The sequence below is a fragment of the Seriola dumerili genome, unplaced genomic scaffold, assembly GCF_002260705.1.
Source record: "Seriola dumerili isolate Sdu_G_001 unplaced genomic scaffold, Sdu_1.0 BDQW01000814.1, whole genome shotgun sequence".
Lineage (NCBI taxonomy): Eukaryota > Metazoa > Chordata > Actinopteri > Carangiformes > Carangidae > Seriola > Seriola dumerili.
The window spans coordinates 416,476-436,932 of NW_019175069.1; the positions used below are offsets into that span (position 1 = coordinate 416,476).

General features: G+C 40.2%; 2 protein-coding genes across 2 annotated transcripts; both read left to right on the forward strand.

Annotated features, from left to right (window-relative positions):
- Positions 1–1,255: 1,255 nt before the first annotated feature.
- LOC111237204 (extracellular matrix protein 1-like) lies at positions 1,256–7,905 on the forward strand. The gene is made up of 10 exons (XM_022766204.1): positions 1,256–1,532; positions 3,001–3,069; positions 3,224–3,286; positions 3,477–3,512; positions 3,619–3,899; positions 4,675–4,880; positions 6,187–6,475; positions 6,591–6,787; positions 7,040–7,127; positions 7,287–7,905. Exons 1-10 carry the CDS (start codon positions 1,463–1,465, stop codon positions 7,470–7,472), a joined length of 1,485 nt encoding a protein of 494 aa, XP_022621925.1. The 5' UTR covers positions 1,256–1,462; the 3' UTR covers positions 7,473–7,905.
- A 722-nt stretch (positions 7,906–8,627) lies between these two features.
- Positions 8,628–19,670, forward strand: LOC111237179 (phosphatidylinositol 4-phosphate 5-kinase type-1 alpha-like). Its single transcript, XM_022766160.1, has 16 exons — positions 8,628–8,685; positions 11,912–11,946; positions 12,407–12,499; positions 12,744–12,874; positions 13,001–13,118; positions 13,638–13,790; positions 13,947–14,246; positions 15,240–15,475; positions 15,605–15,688; positions 15,820–15,868; positions 16,009–16,093; positions 16,219–16,386; positions 16,502–16,634; positions 16,720–16,782; positions 16,874–16,973; positions 17,103–19,670. Exons 1-16 carry the CDS (start codon positions 8,640–8,642, stop codon positions 17,103–17,105), a joined length of 1,797 nt encoding a protein of 598 aa, XP_022621881.1. The 5' UTR covers positions 8,628–8,639; the 3' UTR covers positions 17,106–19,670.
- Positions 19,671–20,457: the final 787 nt, after the last annotated feature.

The window sequence follows — 20,457 nt, forward strand, 5'->3', positions numbered from 1 at the left end:
TCTCTCATCACTATCATCACAACCGTCGGCAACAACTGAAAACTTTCATCCTGATATCTTCTGATTATGATGGGAAAGAACTGTGGGCAGAACAGCAAAAGCAGGATAATCCTTCCACTTTAAACTGTGTCCTAAAGAGAACAAACTTTAAGCTGCAGTCTACAGCTGTGCAGGGATCACTCCTCTGGTCTGATTTGGCTTTTTCTTTTTTTTCTTTTTTTTCTTTTTTTTTCTTTTTTCTTTTTATGAGAACATGGTGGGAGGGGTTGTGTAGGGGTCACAGTCAGTTTCTCCGACTGAAATCTGATATTAATGTCATGTGAACAAACAATCAATCATAAACATGTTGGGAATGGACAATGGACAAAATTAATATTGAGGTAAAAAATCACAGCATTATCTTGATATTGATATGAAAAAAACCTGGTCTGGATTGGAGGCTACAAATCTTTTTAGCGAAAAACCGGTGCTACAAACACAGTTTGGAATAAATTGGGCAAGACGTGTTTAAGATAATTTGCAATTTAGTTGCATTGTCGGAAATGTAGGACCCTGTCAAGTAAATATCTGATTCATGTTAAAGGGAAGACTTCTGATTTGGTTTGATGCTGATGAAAAAAATGTACACAAAGTTCCCTACAACCATGATTAATAGGCAAAATAAAATGTCATACATTTTATCAAAGGGAAATTGCTCTGTTGATATTGGGATTAGATTGCTTTGCTGTTTTCAGATTTAAAACTAGGCCTAGATAAATAAATAAATAAATAGGCTGAGTAAAAACAAAAACAAAAAAAATGCTCAAAAATAAATGCAATATACTGAATACTTACTGTTGGTAGAAGACAACTTTATAAGAAACATTTTGCTATATAAAATAATGACAATGATTAACTTTTAATCACAATGTGACAAATCGCTAAAGTAGCCTGTAAGTGGTCCAATGATAATTTTGCAGCACAGAACAGCTGATTGGCTCAGCTCAGCCAACAGGTGATAATTAGCAGCTCGGCTTAACGGTGGGAAAGTGAGTGACGAGTTAGTCCGGCCTGACTGAAAAAAAAACAACAACACAAATAAGAATCATGTTTATACATGCGTTCAGGCTCGCCGACCTTTTACAGAAGAAGAGCTCATAATTTCCGCTTGAAGAGACCGGGATTTAAACGGTTCACATATGAGTCATGTTAAAAAAACTTCCTTCCCTCCCTCTTTTCTCTCTCCGCCTCATCCTTCCTGAAGCCCCACGACAACCATAAATGACTCTGCTCTTGTTGTGGGCTCTCGCTCTCACAGACGGACAGCACCTCAACCTCTGTTGGACCAATTGACGGGCCCGTCCGTGCGCTGCCCCGCTGAGCGTGTTTTCCTGGGCGGCCTCCGCTCTGCTCTGTGTGCAAGGAGCAACAGACACACAGTCAGCAGCACGAACACTGCAGGACAGATACGAACAAGTTTGCAATGGGCTCGTCTTGGGCTTTAGTCAGCTCCACCATGTTGGTCTTGGTTTTACTGAGCTCAGCATCCACGGGTTAGTACTGTCCTTTTTCTCCTTTTGTTGTTGATATCATGCTTGAATTTGTTGTGTTTGCCTCTGGCACATCAGGCCGGGCTCCATTTTTGTTTGTCTGAACTGCTGTAAGTGCGTTTATCTCGCATGTAAACACACCATTAGTCCTGTAGCAAACAGACTCTGAGGCACTTTTAGATACGTGTCTGTTCAGATGTCTGCAGTGCTGGAAAGTAACTACGTACAATTACTACGTACTTGTACTTTACTTGAATACTAGCACTTCTGCTTCATTACACTTAAGAGCACAATTTTTATTGCCACATCTACTTCATATCTAGGCTACAACTACTTTGCAGATAAAGATTTTGAGGTAACAAAATATTGCATTTTATAGATCACACTAACAAATATGCAAAATAATAGAAAAATAGCTGAAACTTAAACAGCTGCAAGATTAAAATCAGATATTATGTGTAATATTTGATAATGAAACACTGACAGGAGCCTGGAGTATTTTGATTATTACTTATGTAAACAATATGAATTCTTCTTCCATCACTGGTTGTTTCTCTTTTTATTGTGTAGTGTGTTTACATAACTGTCTGGCTTTCTGTGTCTCTCTTTGTGTGTGTACAATTTTCCAGATGAGCGCATCTTTGAGCAGCGTGAGGTTACTTTTGACCTTAACAAAAAAGGTGTGTGTATTCACATGCTAGTGCAGTATCTCTGCAAAGAGCAGTTAGAATCTCAGTTGTTCAGACTGGCATTTGCACAGCTCTCACTACTTCAAAAGTAGAGAGGATGAAGTTCAATTTGCTTGTCCCAAGGAGAAAAACTAAACCTTTGAAAACAGTTGTATAATGTCTTCTGTGGTTTTAAAGGGATCATTGGAGTCCCCCTTGAAGTTTGAGGTTCGGTAAAGATTTCTTCAGGGTTATGCACAGACTGCTTGGGCTAACCTAAGTCATGACTATACTTAATGTAGGTCAGGTTCATTTCAGAAATACAATATAAACATAAAGATGAGTGACAAATTAAAGGAAAAACCAACAAAGTGTTGGACCACCATGTGCTGTCAGACTCTGTCATTGTTTCTACAAGACTCTGAACTCTACTGGAGGAATGAAGACCATTACTCTAAAAGATATTCTCCCTTTTGGTGTTTTGATGATGGTGGTAGAGAGCACTGTCTAACACATTGGTCCAAATCCTCTCATAGGTGTTCAATTGGGTTGTGATCTGGTGACTGTGAAGGCCATAGCATATGTTTCATGTTATTTACGTACTCAAACTGTTCAGTGACCCTTCGTGCCCTATGGATGGGGGCGTTGTCATCCTGTTTTTCCACTCTTTTTTACGGTTTCACATTTTTCCTTGGATTTGTCACCTGCCTGTTTCTGTCAGTCTGTTGCCTTAGTAGTCAATATGCAGACAGTAGCGTATTACCTCTGTAAAGAACTGTTTTAAAAATCAATGTGTCTTTCAGAGATGGAAGAACCCGATTCATTCATGTATCAGAGAGAGGTGGACTGGACAGAGCTCTTCGATCCCAAGGGTACTGTTTGTCTTCGTATCGACTGTTATGACCTTGTTTTGACGCAAAGCAACATAGCTGCCTGTTTCCTTGAAATGTTTGTAATGTCTCCTCTGGCTTATCAGCCTCGTTTCCTTGTAATACAACCATTGGTGTCCTTTCTTTATTTTTATAGAGTTCCCCATAGAGCAGGTGATAGTGTCTCCACCAGAACAGTTTGATATCCTGAGTGAGAGAGGTAAGCTTCTATCTATCTATCTATCTATCTATCTATCTATCTATCTATCTATCTATCTATCTGTCATTTTCTCTTACTTAATCTATCCCTGTCCTGTCTTACTCTACCAAACCGTGTCCAATAAAGCCTCAATTATATAAAGAAAACACTTCAAAAATGCTGTTAAATTATACTGCCTTTATTCCATCAGGGGGCTCCAGACCAGGCGTCTTGACACCAAGGGGGTGTATGTGTTTATTTTCCCCTCGTTCTTTTGAGTTTTCATTTACTTTGTACCAGCTACTACTGTAAAAGTATCAATTAACAGTATGATTCCTGTCCTTTTCTCTCAGATCCCCCAAGGTTTGGGCCCCGTTCTTTTGGTGGTCCTCTCATGCTGGACTACCCCGTTCAATTTCCTCCTGGCCGTCCGACCGCTGACAACCTCCAAGCCATCTGCCTTTATGGAGGCCGTCGTCCGAGCTACCCAAACTCTTACTTTCCTGCCTCTGGCTTTGGTCAGCAGAGGCGAAGGGCCAGCGCTGTCAATAACGCAGAGTCCTGGTTTAGCAGATGCTGCGAAAGGAACCAGACAAGTGAGACAGATGTGACGCTGTGTTGCGCCACACAGGCGGTAAGCTTTCACAACAACTCCTTTAGCCGATTCAGCAATTTCGTGCTCTGTGTAAATGTAAAATGACAATGTGGTGTCTTTGATCTTCTTGCTCTTATTCTGTTTCTCTTAGTTTATTCCACTTTGTTGTTAATATTTTTACTTTAAGCGTTTTACAGTCGCATCTTCTCACTAGTTTCCTCATACTCAACAAGCAATGATGAAAAACACAATATATGATACAATGCAGTGTGTATTAAAAACCAAGATACATTTCATGCAGTCCACTAAATCCCTCCTGTAGAAGAAGGCTGTTGATAGGTGTCATATTATTGCCAACTGTTGTAACTTTGTATTCTTATTAACTCTAATTCCTGAACCTGTATGTAAAAACGGCATGAGAAATTCTTCACATTGCAGAAATGATGGTGCTTACATTTTTTAAAGAAAGCTGAAGGCCTTTAGCGCTTCCAGCCGATAAGACTATTATATGCAGCCCTGGCAGACATAACAGACAGGCCTTGGCATGAGCACCAGTGAGGCTGTCTGAAAGCAAGCAGCAAACCTCTCATTAAGTATTACCTTAATCTTAACACTTTCCTCTTGCTTGTTTTTTTTTTTTTTTTTTTGGTTGTTTGTTTTTCATTTTTGGTTAACTATGTCTCTATACTCAAGGTAATTGCAGGTGGTCCATTCTTTCACTCAGCCTACAGCCTCAGGCATGCAGACTTTATGTAAGCATTAAAGGATTAATTCATACGCCCTTAACGTCTTTGTTTTGCGATGTCTATTACAGTGGGAGCTGTCGGTCAAATCCTTCTGTGAGGAAGACTCATCAGTGAAGGATCGTCTGTATCACTGCTGCAGACTAACAGGCAGCGACATGCTGAACTGCTTCAACAGCGACGCTCCAAACCCAAACTACGAACCAACAGAGGAGATCCCGTTGCCCCCGCTCCCTTCTACTGCCGAATTCGTATTTGACCCCCACTTTTGCCAGAGGTATGCAAGGAGATAAATAAGATGAGCACTGATGTTGACAATCTTATTAAAGTTGCATTGCTAAGTTACTATGATATTTTAAATCAGTGAAATTAAAGAATAATAATGCTGTGGCAGCTTTAAATGTGCTGCCAGCCTTGTCTTAAAGAATAAGGCTTGTGATAATCTATGATTTTTTATTTTTCAAAGAATCTCATAAAAAGACCAAAACCAACAATGAATTGCTTCCACACTACTAACACATACACTGCTTGTGTAGCCAAAGCCTTATACAGCTTACAGTTTATTCTTCTGTGTCACTGATCTCCATTTTTGTCCAAAAACTATTAAACACATCAGTGAGCCGCATCATCATCAACACTTTATTTTGAGTTAATTCTGCATTCTGCATTCTGCATGGCATCTCTTGAAGACTCATCTCTTCCAAGAGCACTTCCTCTCCTAACACCTCTAACACCCCAACATGCCTGACTAGCACTTACTATGCACTTTCTTGGCACTTCTTTGCTTGATCTTCTGCACTTATTGAATAGATGTAGTACTTAGTATTTACACCGAGGTTTAGTGTTGTCCCTCCCTTGTAAGTCACTTTGGATAAAAGTGTCTGCCAAATGAGTAAATGTAAATATAATGTGCATTTTCCTTTTAAATCATACTGTATATTTGTGAGCCATTTTTGCATTTATTTCAGATGGGACCGGGACTTAATGCCAAAGAGACAGACTAAATGTTCAATCAGACCCAAAACACCTCTGTGTTACAAATACGTTAGAGACTGTGTTGATGGGGCATGTTGCCTCAGCTAACGGTGAGAAAGTGGAAAACAACCCCAGAAGTCCAGTCTGAATAATACACCCATGAGCTTGAAGGGGTATCAAATACCAAAACACTTAACAGCAGTTCATAATATTATATAAATCACTAGAGTGTTACCCAGCAAGGCGCAAAAGTTTGCCTTAGCTCAGCTTTTTTTTTTGTGGATGACCCTGCATTTTTTTTTTTTTTTTTTTGCGAGAACCTACTGCATTGAAACCCCCACTGTGTCAATGGAGTGTTTTTTTTTCACAGAGGATTGGTCTGAAAGTGCCCTGAAGCATTGTTGGTGCTGGTCTTTTCATGGTATTTGATGACAATAGGGAAAAATTAGAGCATCACCAGTCTCATCCTTTAAGACAAACAAAAGTCAATAAAAAAGGATTGAGGGACTAAATATTGCAGAGCACACTTCCTTTGTTTTAAAGTCATCAAAGAGGCTGAGGGAAGTCATGTTTGGCACTGACCTTTCTGTATGCCTCATACTTTACAGGACAGTGATGACTCCATACAGTGTCCGGTCAAACAGGCGAAAGAAGGAGAAGAAACCATCTACCTCCCAGAAAATTGACATCAACTTTCCTCTTGGACGACCCACCGCAGACACCATTGAATCACTGTGTCACAACCAGAACCAACGCCCCCTCTACAGTGTCAAGTGCCTGCCAGGTTTAGGCTATGAATTGCTGGCTCATCAGGCAAAGACCACTAATCGTATGGAGAAGGGATTCAAACAGTGCTGCAAAAAGAAGAAGGATGTGCTCAACTGTGCTAATCGGAAGGTAACACAACGAACTTGCAACATAAATGTATCTTTTTTAGCTCTTTATGTTTACATTTAGCTTTAATTGAGTTATTTTTATACCTGCTCACGTCCACTCTCATTTTTTATTTTAGTGGAGTGAAGAGCTGAACAGGTTTTGCTCGGTGAAGGCTGGACAGGTGGATTTCCACTGTTGTTCGAGTGTTGGGGAAAATGATCGATACGACTGTTTCCAAAACATTTCTCCCGACCCTCACTATAATATGACTTCTGCCACCGAAGAGCTGTCGCTTAACAAAATCTGTGACACTCACAAGATCATCAAGAAGAGGTAAGGCACTATCCTCTACATTTGTCCTTGTATCTGATTTTCTGTCTCCTTCATTCTCTCCTTCCTACAGTTTCTGTTCTTCTGTTCCTGATGCTTTTGTCATTTCATCTGTCACAAGGAATACATGAATATCAAGCTACCTGATGTGCTGAACTCTCCAACCTCTTTTTCTTTAGTATTCTGTGTTATCATTCTTGTCATGAATCTAAACATACTGTATGTGCACTTAGTAACGATGTGATTGCCTTTCAGGTTCCCTATTGGTTTTCCACTCAAAAGCTTTGTTGACCAATGCTGCCCCCTGTCTGAACCAGACAAGACTGTTTGTTCTGTGCAAAAGGTGAGTTCAAAAAGGAAAGTGAGTCAGCACAAAGTCTAGTACAACATATCAGAGGACAAAGTTTGGGGTGGGAAAGTTGAAGAGCAATTAACACAAAATTCAGATTTTCTGATGCTATTTCTCTCTCTTTGCCTGGGCTTGTTATATCCATGAAATCAGATCGACGAGATGTCCAGGACCCTGTGTTCATCAGGGAAGGTTATCCCTCCAACTGTCCGCCGCTGTTGCCGCCTGTCTTCACAAGAGACTCCACGGTGTATCTCCAAAATTCTCATGGATGCCGTCACCAAAGCGACCAATCTCTTACGTCAGAAGAAGAAGAAGAAAAGGTGCCCCATCTCCTGAACCCTTATAACGTTTTGCTGCTGACCCTACTGGCATTGGGCCATTCAGGGAAATGGCAAACTAGCAGCAGAGGCTGCTTCCAGTCACGCAACAGGAAAAATTATTGCAGCACAAATCCCACTTAGAGGTTTGTAAGACGAAAAGAATATACAAAGTGTGTACTGCATATTTTTGTTTGAGATCACATGAGAAGCATTGCTATCACAAGAATACATTTATGATTAAACAAATTTATTGTGAAATGCACAATTTATAAAACACTGTTAGTGTCACTGTACCACTATTTTTGTAGCTGCTTTATACACATTTGATAACGAATCACATGCATTTTCTTGATTCCTTTGGAGCTGCAAGATCAGCTCTCTTCTTTTTATATGGTTTTGTGGTTAAGATCATATCTGCAACAGTTCTATTAAAAATAATTGTAACTTTTGTGTGGTTTACTGTATTCTTTTCATGCTATTAGTTTAACAGTGTAGACCTTGTCTGTGTGGCTGTTACAGTGAGGTACCATTTTAAACTCAAGCCAATGTAAATGTGATAGTCACAAATAAGTAAACAATATGTGGAATGAAAAGGTATTTGAAATACATACATTTTAACAGTTTAACAGAGCTCAGAATATTACATGGATAAATTTGTATGAAGACTTCAATATATGTATATTAAACCGCAATTTTCTCTGTGTTCTGTTATATTTAAATTTTTAATTGTGATTTGTACTGTTTGTTTCAATACTAATGTTTACTTAACAACATAACCTGATTTTCGTAGTAGATTTTTAGGCTTCCTTTTAACATTTGACCAGGGACACAAGATGAAAATTAGCTTTCTTTTGATCAAGGAACATTGTCCCTTAAAAAAAAAACAAAAAAAAAACTATCAAACAAAGTTATTTAATTTGATTCGATTTTTTTCTGCCATTAATCCTAATAAAGTTAAAATATCACCATGTAAGAAATATATTCAAAGCCACTGGACATAAGAAATGATGACCTATCTTCAGTTTTATATTTTCAAACTTCAAATAATTTATTTTAGTATCACAGTAAAACTGAAACTGAAACTGTTCCCCTTCAGTCCGGCGGGGGCGCTGTGGTGCTGCTGCGACATGAGCATCAGAATTCAACTATCGGCGCTGTCTGTGATGTGAACAGTCAAACCATAATGGCGACTGCTGGGACAGCAGACTCGGGATCAACAGCCCCGACAGGTATCTAGAGGCTAAATCTTCCTCAGTTTTTGTCTTCTAACGAACAAGCAAACATATCTGTGTAACATTTCGTAGTGATGAAAATGGTGTGATACGTTGACTTTGTCTTTATCATGTCCTGAATAGCCTGTTAGCTAGCTAGCATCGAGGCTTTCAACCCAACAAATGAACCAAGCAGTGGCTAGCTTGTTTAGCTGCCTTGTTGATCAACCTTAGTAGTAGTAGTTGTTGTTATCAATTAGAGCTTTAGTTAGCGGTCCACCAGCACTGATATCGAGTTATCTGTTGAAGTTAATAATACGAAATATTACCCGGGTCCGCGTTGGCTATAGAGTGTGTTTTGTTATCAAGCCGGTTATATCGTTATCGGTGTTTTTTTCTCTGCTAACAAGTTAACTGGACGCAGGAGGTAAAAGCACGAGGTGTAGAAAATATCGCTCTATTGTTGAATAAATGAACGGGACGTGTTCTGTGGCTGCTGTTTCTAACGGGTCTATCCACCAGGGAGAAGTTAACGGTAGCTACACCGTTATCCCCTCGCTTTCCTCGCCCATACACCCCTCCTCCTCCTCCTCCTCTTCCTCCTCCTCCTCAGTCTGCCTGTCTGTCTGTCTGTCTGTCCAGGTTTGCGGTAAAGTTAACTTGCAGTTTCCATTTGGTATCTTCAACACATACCCTCTTATCAGTTATTTTCCAAAGTTTCACAGTTGAGGTGATGTATTATCAAAAACAAACGTTGAGCTTATTGATCTCCTACATTATTTAAACCAATGACACAGGCCTTTCATGCTTATCTAGTTGATGACCAGACTTCTTTCACTCTGCTGTTCATGTTCAGTTGATGAAAGGTTTGTCTAGGATCTCTGATTTCAGATCTATGCATGGTGAATTGCTCATGAACTGGACTCTCTCTGCTTTCAGAGGCCACACAGATACAGACGAGTGGTGGGCAGTTCAAGTGCTTTCATTGGTATTTTATTTTCTGAGGACAGGACAGAGGATGGAGATGTTTCATCTTGGTATCCATTTAGTTGTGCATCAGTTATTAGCTCCCCTGTGTGTAGAGGAGTTGCTCTTCCCTCGTAGCCACCCAGTCTGAATCAGTGAATAAAAATAGTGGCTTCAAAGCACTCTTGTGGCCTCCAATTGGCTGACAGCCTGAGGCTGTACAAATACAAGATACAGCATTCTGTCAAACACACGCACACTCACACACACTTGAGTGACAGTAACATAATGTTGTTTCCCGTATTAGTCCTTATCGGCCTTGTTTCCTAATCGGGCCAAGAACCAGTATATTTATGGACTCTTCACAGGCAGAAAATGATTTTAAGAGACTCTGCATGTCCCATATTATTTCCTCATGCGAGCTGCAGGCTACATGTGAACAAGGCTGGCAGGGAGTTGTTTGGTATACAGGGGGGAACAGATGGTTTGCCTATTGTAGTAAGGCCTGTCACTAACAAGCTAAAGTCATTGTTAAGTAATTAGGTTAGTCTAATTCTAACCACGAATCTGCTGAACACTGTATGTTAGTGTCTGGTTCTACATTGAAAATTGTAATGTGATGAAACTAGGACTGCAACTAGAAATGATTTTCATTATTGGTGAATCTGCCAATTATTATAGATGAAAATGGCGGCCAAGGCATCGTCCAAAAACTACTTGTTTTATTCGACTTTCAGCCCAAAAGCCAAAGACACAGTTTAATATCATGTGTGATAATAGACAAAAGCAGCAAATTTAATTTAATCAAATTTCATCTTCAAATTTATGAAGCCAGAACCTGGGAAAATGAATGAAATTATTCCTCAGTTATCAAAATAGTTGCTGATTAATTTTCTTTTTTAATTGCTTAATCAATTAATAATTTCAGCACTAGATAAGACACATTTTCTCTTACCTACAAACAGTGATGCTTTAAATTTGTTCAGTGTTACTCGTTTACTAGGTTAAGCCATTTAGGCTGACCATGTCCTGCTCCACAGATATTAGGACTCAGTTCTGGAGGAGAGCATTGCAGCGAGGTACTCGCATGGGTGTGTGCGTGAGTTTTTTCTGTGTGTGTGAGCAGAAACTGCATGAGTAGTGATGATATAGTGTGTTGTTTTACATAATGAGAGGGAATGTGGGAAGAATGATGTTCACTGTTTCCTGGTTGTTTGCTGTGTGTCCCTGTTAACTCAGAAGAGATGCATGGCATTTCAGTGATTCTCCCATATTATTAACACTCCCCTCTCTCTTGGGTTGAGATGTCCACTTACTGTGCTTCGCCTGGATTGAGTCTGCTGGGCACAGATTTTACACACATTGTTACTACAGGTGTATAATCTTCGTAACATCTTTTTGTGTGTATGTTGACCTGTGGCACTGCAGCATTGAAGTAGATGTTGCCATTGGTTACAGGCTAGAGGTGCTTGCAGAGTGGGCGAGATAGTAGGTTTAAACAGCAAGTTTATGTAAGGACAGAGGAAATCATGTGGAGTATTTCTTTTATTTCAGTTGTGTGCTTTTCCTACGAAACTACTGTGTGCTGTTTGTGAGGAGCAAAGACCATGAGTCTGTGTCATATATTATATTTTACTTCTTATTTTTGGTTATTAAGTCAGTAAATTTTACACACATCCAGAATTTGTGTCTGCCTACAATATACTACTCCTATGCTCATCAGCTGAGTTTACCAAATGTATTGATTTAATATATGATAAACTAAGTTAGTGTGAGACACAAACTAGGCTGTGACACAAAAAAACTAGAAATTGTACTTTTTTTTCTTTTTTTTTGTGAAAGGAGGCGGTGATTGTAGACTCATATCCTCGGGGACTGGATGAATCTGGAGCAGCCAGCTCAGGGGAGAAGTAGTTCCAGTTCACAGAGAGCTGGTGGTATCAGGGGCAGAGTTAGTAACTGTGGCCACATTTAGGTCTGGGCTCATCATTGGCTGTATAGTCATCAGCCAGTGCTGGAAATATCCTGGCTAATTAACCAGCAGAGAGTTTCTCAAATAGTCATTAACAGATTCTTCCATGTTAAAAGCTGCAAGTCAAAGTCTTGAAAATGACAACAAGCATCAAGTTTGCACTGAGTGCTTCGGTTGACATGTACATGGGTTTCATGAAGTCGAGTCTGAACAAGGGAAGTCTTTAGTACTTTCTTTTGTAGCTTCTTAAGAGTCATTGTCGCTCACATTGTAAAATCACAATTTAATTTGTTTTTCTGTCTTCAGGGACCAGCAGCATCCGAAAAATGGCCCCTTCAGAGGTAAGGATGTCAGAAATTTCCTCACTGAATTGACAAAACATCTCTGCATTATGTATAGCCCCAAGTAATGTAAATGTTGATCCAGTCAACTCTGTGCAGGGAAGCACAACAGGTTTAAAGAGTTCAAGCCTGCATTCATGCAGCCATCATGTGTCACAACATACCATTACAAGTGAAGCATTGTGGTGTTACAGAGATGCCTCGGCCTACAAATTATATTCTTCAGACCGAAGGGAGCATGTTTATTCGGTTAAGATTCCAGAAAAAATCACATCAGCATCTCTCAAAAATGATTGCAATGTAATTTTTTTTTTTTTTTGAGTATTGTTAAACCCTAGTTGATGGCATAAGGTTTTCATGAGAAGATGTTTACCCAATGTGGTTTAAAGCTTACTTACAGCTAGCTCTTTGTCTTGTGTTCACCGGCATAAACACACACACTCTCTGTCCCTCTTCTCAGATACCTGGCTCTTCAGGCACAACTCAGAGTATGAAGAAGACTATTGGACACCGGGGCGTTGAGACCACCACAGGAGAGACCACCTATAAAAAGGTTAGAGCAGCATAGGGGTCGGTGACACTGGTTTGTTGACACCCACAGCACTGAGCAGCAGATATGAAAAGTGGAAAAAGACCAGTGTGTACACGCACATGTTTGGTGTTTATGTTCTAAAATTAGTTTGGGAATTCCTATCACTGGGCACCTAAAAATAGTGAGTGAAACAGCAGAAGTCACATGGGGTAAAATGGTGTTGGTTCCGATACTTACCCTCTCTATTCCCCTCTGACCTCTCCAGACCACGTCATCTGCCCTAAAAGGTGCAATCCAATTGGGCATCGCTCATACGGTTGGCAGCTTAAGCCAAAAGGCGGAGAGGGATGTTCTCATGCAGGACTTTGTGGTGGTCGAAAGCATCTTCTTTCCAGGGTTGGTAGCATAAGTCGTAGTTGAGTAAACATAGCAATTTTTTTTTTTTTTTAATTTTTGTTTCACATTTCATTTCACAGTTTAATGGCCTTTCTGTCTCTTGCTCTGTCTCTCATGTGTTTTCAGTGAAGGCAGTAACCTGACACCTGCTCATCACTACAGTGACTTTCGCTTTAAGACCTACGCTCCCATTGCCTTTCGTTACTTCAGGGAACTGTTTGGCATTCGACCAGATGACTATCTGGTCAGTTATTGCACTAAACACACACTGCCATATTTAGAAAAAGTGTTCTTGTTTTGGCTTTTGTCACTGTCCTCATATTCATATTGGAGACTGGTTTAGTTCAGTGTTCATCTGTAGTTCTTCCCTTTTGAGGATGAAAAGAGCCACTCGTTTAATGGACAAAGCATGAAAGTCCTTCTCATTCACACGCTCCTACAATTTGAAATGGGCCCCATGTCTCTGTAATCAAGCTACTTCAGTAAAGTGACTGTGCAGTCAGAAGTCATGCATGTTTTTCTATGAAGTGGATACTATGCATGTATATATTATTTAATTAGGGTTTTTATTTTGAATAAATTTTTTTTAGCACCTCCCTTTTGTCCCCCTGGCAACCTCCTGACAACCACCTGGGTGTTTTCCACCCTCAGGTTACCACTATTATCAGGAACAACTGGTTTAATGAAATTAGAGTTCTGGATTTGCCAACATGTTTGCTCTGTTTTGACTGGATACTAATGCAGACTCCTCTTGCTCTTGAAGTATTCTCTGTGTAACGAGCCACTGATCGAGCTGTCTAATCCCGGAGCCAGCGGATCTCTCTTCTACGTCTCCAGTGATGACGAGTTTATCATCAAGACTGTTCAACACAAGGAGGCTGAGTTCCTCCAGAAACTCCTACCTGGATACTTCATGGTGAGCCTGGATAGAGTGTGTTCAGTATGAGTGATTATTATAACTATACTTATCATGAGAGTAGGAGGTTTAAATGAGTGGGAGCAGTAATTTCTTTCTAATTTTAAGTGTGTAAAATATCTAATCTTTATTTTCTATATTCCTCCTCCCTTCTAGAATATAAACCAAAACAAGCGCACTCTGCTGCCCAAGTTCTACGGCCTGTATTGTGTTCAGGCAGGGGGTAAGAATATCCGTATTGTAGTGATGAACAATCTTCTGCCTCGGATCATCCCCATGCACCTCAAATACGACCTGAAGGGCTCCACCTATAAGAGACGAGCCTCCCCTAAGGAGAGAGAAAAGGCTGTTCCCACTTACAAAGACCTGGACTTTATCCAGGACTTGCCCGACGGCCTGCTGCTGGAAGCGGACAACTTCAATGCTCTGTGCAAGACAATACAGAGGGACTGCTTGGTGAGTCACAGAGACGCTTGTTTTTCATTGACTGATTGGATGTTTCACGCACTCAAGCCTCTGGGCTCACGTGGAATTACAGGACACATTTGTATGCATTGATATTATATAGACAGTGCACAAGCAGAATACACTATTGTTATATCATCACTAGATAGAAATATTTTCTGCCAAATAGATACACAGAATCTAACATCAAGTCTTTCACTATCATCTTGTGGAATAAATGTGCAGAAATATGAAAACAGACACAATTTTTCTGCTGTCAAACTTGTTGTTTTTTCACAGGGGTGTCTGTAATATTCGGTTTTTCCTCAGGCGGTTCAGTGTTGTTTGTTGCTTAAAGATGAGCTCCACCACTGCTGGTGTCGTCATCAGGAGTCTAGTGTTGAATAAAATGACTCATGCTCACATGACACTGAAAACTAATACTTTGTTTACTTTGAGGGATGATTCCCTTTTGAAATGATGGGATTAGACTGGGGGCATTTATCATTGTAGTTAGCACGAGATGTCAATATGTTCTGTGTAATTTTGGTTCATTGGTCTTGGGAAAGCCAAACAATTTAAAGGACGGAGGCTGCATGCGATTTATTGAGCAGAATATCTCTTTCCATTAGAGGTCTTTGTTAGTGCTCTGTCATCACTCTTGCTTTTCTTTTCTTTCTTTGAATAGATGAATCTATTTTTAGTTCAGTTTTACTGTCCCCCTCAACAGATATAAGAAAATATTTATAAGTAATGGCCCTTATAGTCAAAATACAAAGATTGCTCATAATTGAAGTGGCATCTAGCGTCATACAAAATAATGCAAATAATATTTTGAGTGTAAAGGTTTGCCACAGTTTTTCTACAGCTGTACCTTCAAAGCAAAATCTGGCAAAAATATGTTGTCTGATTCTGTGTGTCATGCCCGTGAATGTCAAGATATGTGGTAGTGCTCCTGCCGATGATCGTGTTAACTGATTTATTATATGTGTATGTTTTATGTAGCTCTTACAGAGTTTCAAGATCATGGATTACAGTCTGCTGATGGGCATCCACAACATGGACCAGGCTAGTCGAGAGCGGGAGCGTGCTGGAGGCAATTCGGGGGACAGTGGTGGATCAGAGGGAGCCGTGACTCCAGATCAGCGCCGGCCACAAGCCCAGAAAAGTCTGTACTGTACAGCCATGGAGTCCATCCAGGGGGAGGCCCGAGGGAAGGGAGCTTTAGATTCAGAAGACCAGTGAGTCTTATTACCCACCTGACGACAAGCGAAGCTGAATTTGAACTGAAGTGTTTGTTTGTGGTGTAATCTGTGACTGGAACATGACAATTAAATGGTCTTTTGTTGCCTCTGGCATTGTCCTTCCAGCATGGGTGGCATTCCAGGTCGTAATACTAAAGGAGAGAGGTTGCTGATCTACATCGGCATCATCGACATTCTCCAGTCCTACAGGTCGGTGTTTCAGAGCAGCCAAATCAGTTTCTTGCATGAACATTTGTTCATAATTCATGAACCAGTTTCCCACCTACATTACCCATTTAGATAACTTGCAGTAAATAGTTTTCTTTTGTCTTCCTATTTAGGTTTATTAAGAAGTTGGAGCACTCCTGGAAGGCCTTGGTCCATGATGGGGTAAGAGCCTTCACACTAAATGTTTTGTGATAGAAAAAGGAAAAGTTACTGAGCAGAATGGCTAAGAATAGAGTGTATTAACTTTGATATGTTAGTGTCTGTCAGGTTCTAATGGCTCTGTTGCTATTTTACCACTTTAGGACACAGTTTCAGTTCACAGACCTGGCTTCTATGCAGAGCGTTTCCAGCAATTCATGTGCAGCACAGTGTTTAAGAAAATTCCATGTAAGTAAGCATATGCGTTCCCACTGCTGTTAAGATCTTGATGCATTGACAGCTTAGAAAATACAGAATTGAAAAGTTCTGGTGCCTATATTGATCATTTCTACTTTAATGTGCCCTGTCTTTAGTAAAACCATCACCATCTAAGAAGAGTCGTGGTGGAGGTCCGGGAGGGCTTCGAAGGGCCCCCACCCTGGGAGCTCCAACCCCGCTCTCCCACGCAACAGGACAGTCTATCGACTCCAGACTGGTGTACCACAGCCACTTTAAAAGCACAGAGTCAGAGGCTGACAGTGGTAAGAGGCGGGGCATCACACGCAATGTTTATTTGTATCCACACCACAATTTCACTCATAGCTGTGCTCAAAGTAGAGATACTGGTGTTGAAATTTGCAGTAATGCTGTTCTCAGGCGTGCAGTCAGGCAGACCCGATCTTGTTCCGAGGACCCCTCCACTGGTGGACAACCCTGCTGACTGTGAGGCCAACCTGTCCACCTCATCACTAGGCAGCACAGGAGTTGCCTCCACCTCTCCTCCCCTGCGGTAAAGACAATAATCTAAACACCTTTATTCTTCCATCTCACTTTCACATTGTTTTAATTTTCTTTGCTCTGACTTTTCTCTGCAGTTCTGTAGGAGTGGAAGTGCACAAATCAGCAAACATGGATCATGACCAGGGTGTTTCCCACAGGTACACAAGACGGTGGCAGTCAATATTGAATGTATTTTTCTCAATTTTGTTAGTCATTGTGTCTCATTATTTGTCTTTTTCTCTGTCCCAGTTTTGGGGCAGAAGTGGCTGAAGACAATTCTGGCAACCTCTCTGGAAACGAAGATGTAGTTTCACTATCAGACATCGTCCCCGAGACCAACATCTGTTTTGTAAGTCTAAACGATGAAATTATACATCTCTGATTGAATATTATTTGTGGTTTTATTTTAGAAGTTGCCAGTAGTAGTTGTACATGTCCTGCGCCTTTCATGATCCTTGAATTTCTTTTATCTTCACAGTAAAAAACAGACTTAGTGCCATCTATGGTTGAGGCGCTTCTGGACAACATGAGGTGGGTGGAAGTAAGGATGAAGAGAGTGAAAGTCTCCACCGCGGACCCCCCGTTGCACCTATGTTGTTTTCTCACCCATACACATAGTATATACAGGGATCGCTGGATGAAGCAACGAGGTGCAATGGAGGTGGTGACAGTGAGGAAAACAATGATGGGAAGATCAAGAAGACAGTGTGCGGTAGGCCTCAGACCTTCCCAGCCACCAACAAAGTCACTGTGCATGCACATTTTGTCCACACCTTTTCCCAAAGCCTTGACATCTTTCATGAACACCTGGAAAAAAAGGTGCACGACCCTGAATTGAAAACTCTTTACTAACCGCGGCAGCATTAAATTGATCAAAAAAGGATTTTCCTTAATTTTCACAACTCGTCTGTCTGCTGCAACGTCATAATAACCAAAATAATTTGTTGTATATTATAAAAAGTCACCAGTGGATAGTGAAGGCAGTCAAATTCTCCATGAAGAGTCAGTCCTTGTGCCCACTTTTCACAGCATGAAGAGATGTGAGTGGGCACAGACAGCATTTCAGCAGGAACACACACACACACACACTTAAGAGCACATGGAGGGCATGGCCTGCAATTGTAGGAGTGAATGCTTTCCTGTGTGCTCATGCACAGTCTAAGTGGGTTCACATTTCTGTGACTCACGCACTAGTGTTCCTGTTCCCGCACATCCATTTCCCCTCAGTACGCCTCATGAGCAGGGGGAACTCTGAGCTATCAGTGGTCATTGTTCAAAATCAACACTCGCTGCTGTCGACTCTGCAATCACGTATGCATTTCTTTTTACTGATTGTGGATGTGCAGTATTTGTTTGAAGTCAGATTTGGAAACACTGAAGGAATGGGTTGAACCAGACCTCTACGGTAATTTTGTTCCATGTTTGGTAATAAGTTATTCTGCTGGAAACCACGGTGGTGCTGCAAAGGTCCAACTAGATCTTGCCACTGCTGAATGTACATTACAATGTTCTTCTTATATAGAATGTGTCTTATTAACATGGCGGACCACATTTTATATAACCCTAAAAATCTCCCCCTCTGATGTGACCATATGTGCTGAAATATAAATGAATTCAGAGAGAAGAGCTGTCGGCAGCATTGCTGGCCCGGTAGATGCTGTTAAGTGAAGTCATGGTATGAAGTTAATAGAACAGTAACATTCAAGCTACTGTCTGTCATGTCTGTGCCTTTACATGTTTCTCCCCTAACATGATGTATAACTGACATTTTTTTACAGGTTAGTCTTGTAGTCACACAGAAACCTGCCTTATCACTACAGCTGAAGTCGTGAAACTGCCATTTGTATGTCTGGACCAACCAATCAGTTGTCAGGGTTTAAAAGAATTTCAGATTTTAATACAAACACTAATGCAATCCCTTTTGTTTATATGCATGTCATGTGATCAATCACCTTGGTTCATCAGCTCAGCTAAATCTTGTAACTGACATCAGACGAAACAGATATCTGTCTCTTAGTATTCATTTCTGCTGGTTACAGAAATGAAACCCACCCACATCCACTCTTGGACCAATATTACTAAACATAAAATTATTTTTTGTGAATTGTTTTTTTTTTTTTGTATGTACTCTTACTAATCTTTTACTTGGCGGGTTCATAGAAATTAAGCCGTGTTTTCACAAAATGTTTTGTGTTTATCTTGTTGTTTAGGGCACTAAACAAGCCACCGATCATGCTTGGCTGAAAGCCCTACCCCCCCATGAGATATAGAAATTTGAACCACAACCAGGTTGAAGTGTTGCAGAACTCAAGATCTTAGATGTCATCTCATTTAATGGATTACTGTTAATGTTTGTTGAGCACATGTGGTCTGTGCAGCAGAGAGGGAGAAGGGGAAATGTGAGTTATGAATATAGAAAAGGAGGACAATTACTCATGTTCATCAATGCACAGTTGAGGATTCAGGACTGGGCCTTTTGTATTATAAGCCAATCGCAGCACCAAAGAAAAGAGAAGGGAGTTCCTGTGAGTGTTCAGGATCCAGTACAGTTGATATGAAAATGAAATGAGACACTCCTGGACACCTGCATGGACTGTTGTAAATGGTAATAACACTGGGTTGACCTGTGTTTTAAGGATCTATTATTAAACTGGATGTTTTTTGCTAAATAATTTCATGTCTGATAGGATGTATCTGACATAAACCTAGTCCCTGTAAAGATTTATTTTTCTTTATCAAACAATTATTTTACTTTGGTCTGGCCTGAGACATTTCAAGAGGTAACTCCACATTCCTGTCTAAAGTTTGATTTACTGCAATTGTGGTAGCTCTTAGAACCCATTATTTACCACCTTTTTGTAGTTGGAAAAATGTACTTGAAATTGATTACTTTTGATATACTGAAATGTAAAATACTGATTATTTCAAACAGATCAGTTTAAAGTTGTATTTATTTGGTTGAGAGTCAAACAGCCACCAAAGAAAAACACTCCAAGAAAATCTGATTTGAAAAAAACAAACAAAAAAAAAACCAGATTTTATTTTGTGACAGCTTGATTTTGATGTTTTATGGTATAACTTCTGTTTTTTTTTTTTTGTTTTTTTTTTGTTTGTTTGTTTTTTTAATGGGTGGTACAGTGATACAGACCAGTTGTGTCGCAGCGATGTACTACACCCATGGCACAAGAGAAACATCATCCTTCGGTGCTTAAAAGGCGGTGCACTCAGCGTAGACACTACAATACATTTGAAGTAATGCAATATGAACCACAATCTGTCACCTTTCAGCTCTAGGAAGTATATTTATTAATGATTGTTTGCTGTCGGCTGAAATGATAAAGTTGTATTATGTACCTTAGATGATTGTACGTATACTGTAAACTGACAGAAGGATGTCTGAAAACTTTATAGTGTGTATTGCCTATGAAGGGGGACTATTTGACAATTTCACTTTTTATATTTCATGTTTAGATTGTGATATGATAGCTATATTCTCTCCATGATGATTCTGGGTTGTTAAGCTCCCATGCTTTTTCTACATGAATGTTTCACACGGCTTACGAGCCAATGTTGCTGGTTGTCCTATATGCTTCAATTACTATATTTTTACTGTGTATAAAATGTGTATATGTACATAGGAGTCACGGAAATGCCTTCTCATGCAATATGTGCTGCCTGTCCCTCCTGCCATGTTTCAGTTATGTGGTGGTGATGTTCTCATGTCTGATTTTAAAGGATTAAACATATTTTCTAAATCTTGGTTTTGGTCCCTATGTACCTGTTACTAGATGTTTGTGAATTACAAAAGAAAAAAGTCTGACCATCTTTTAAGT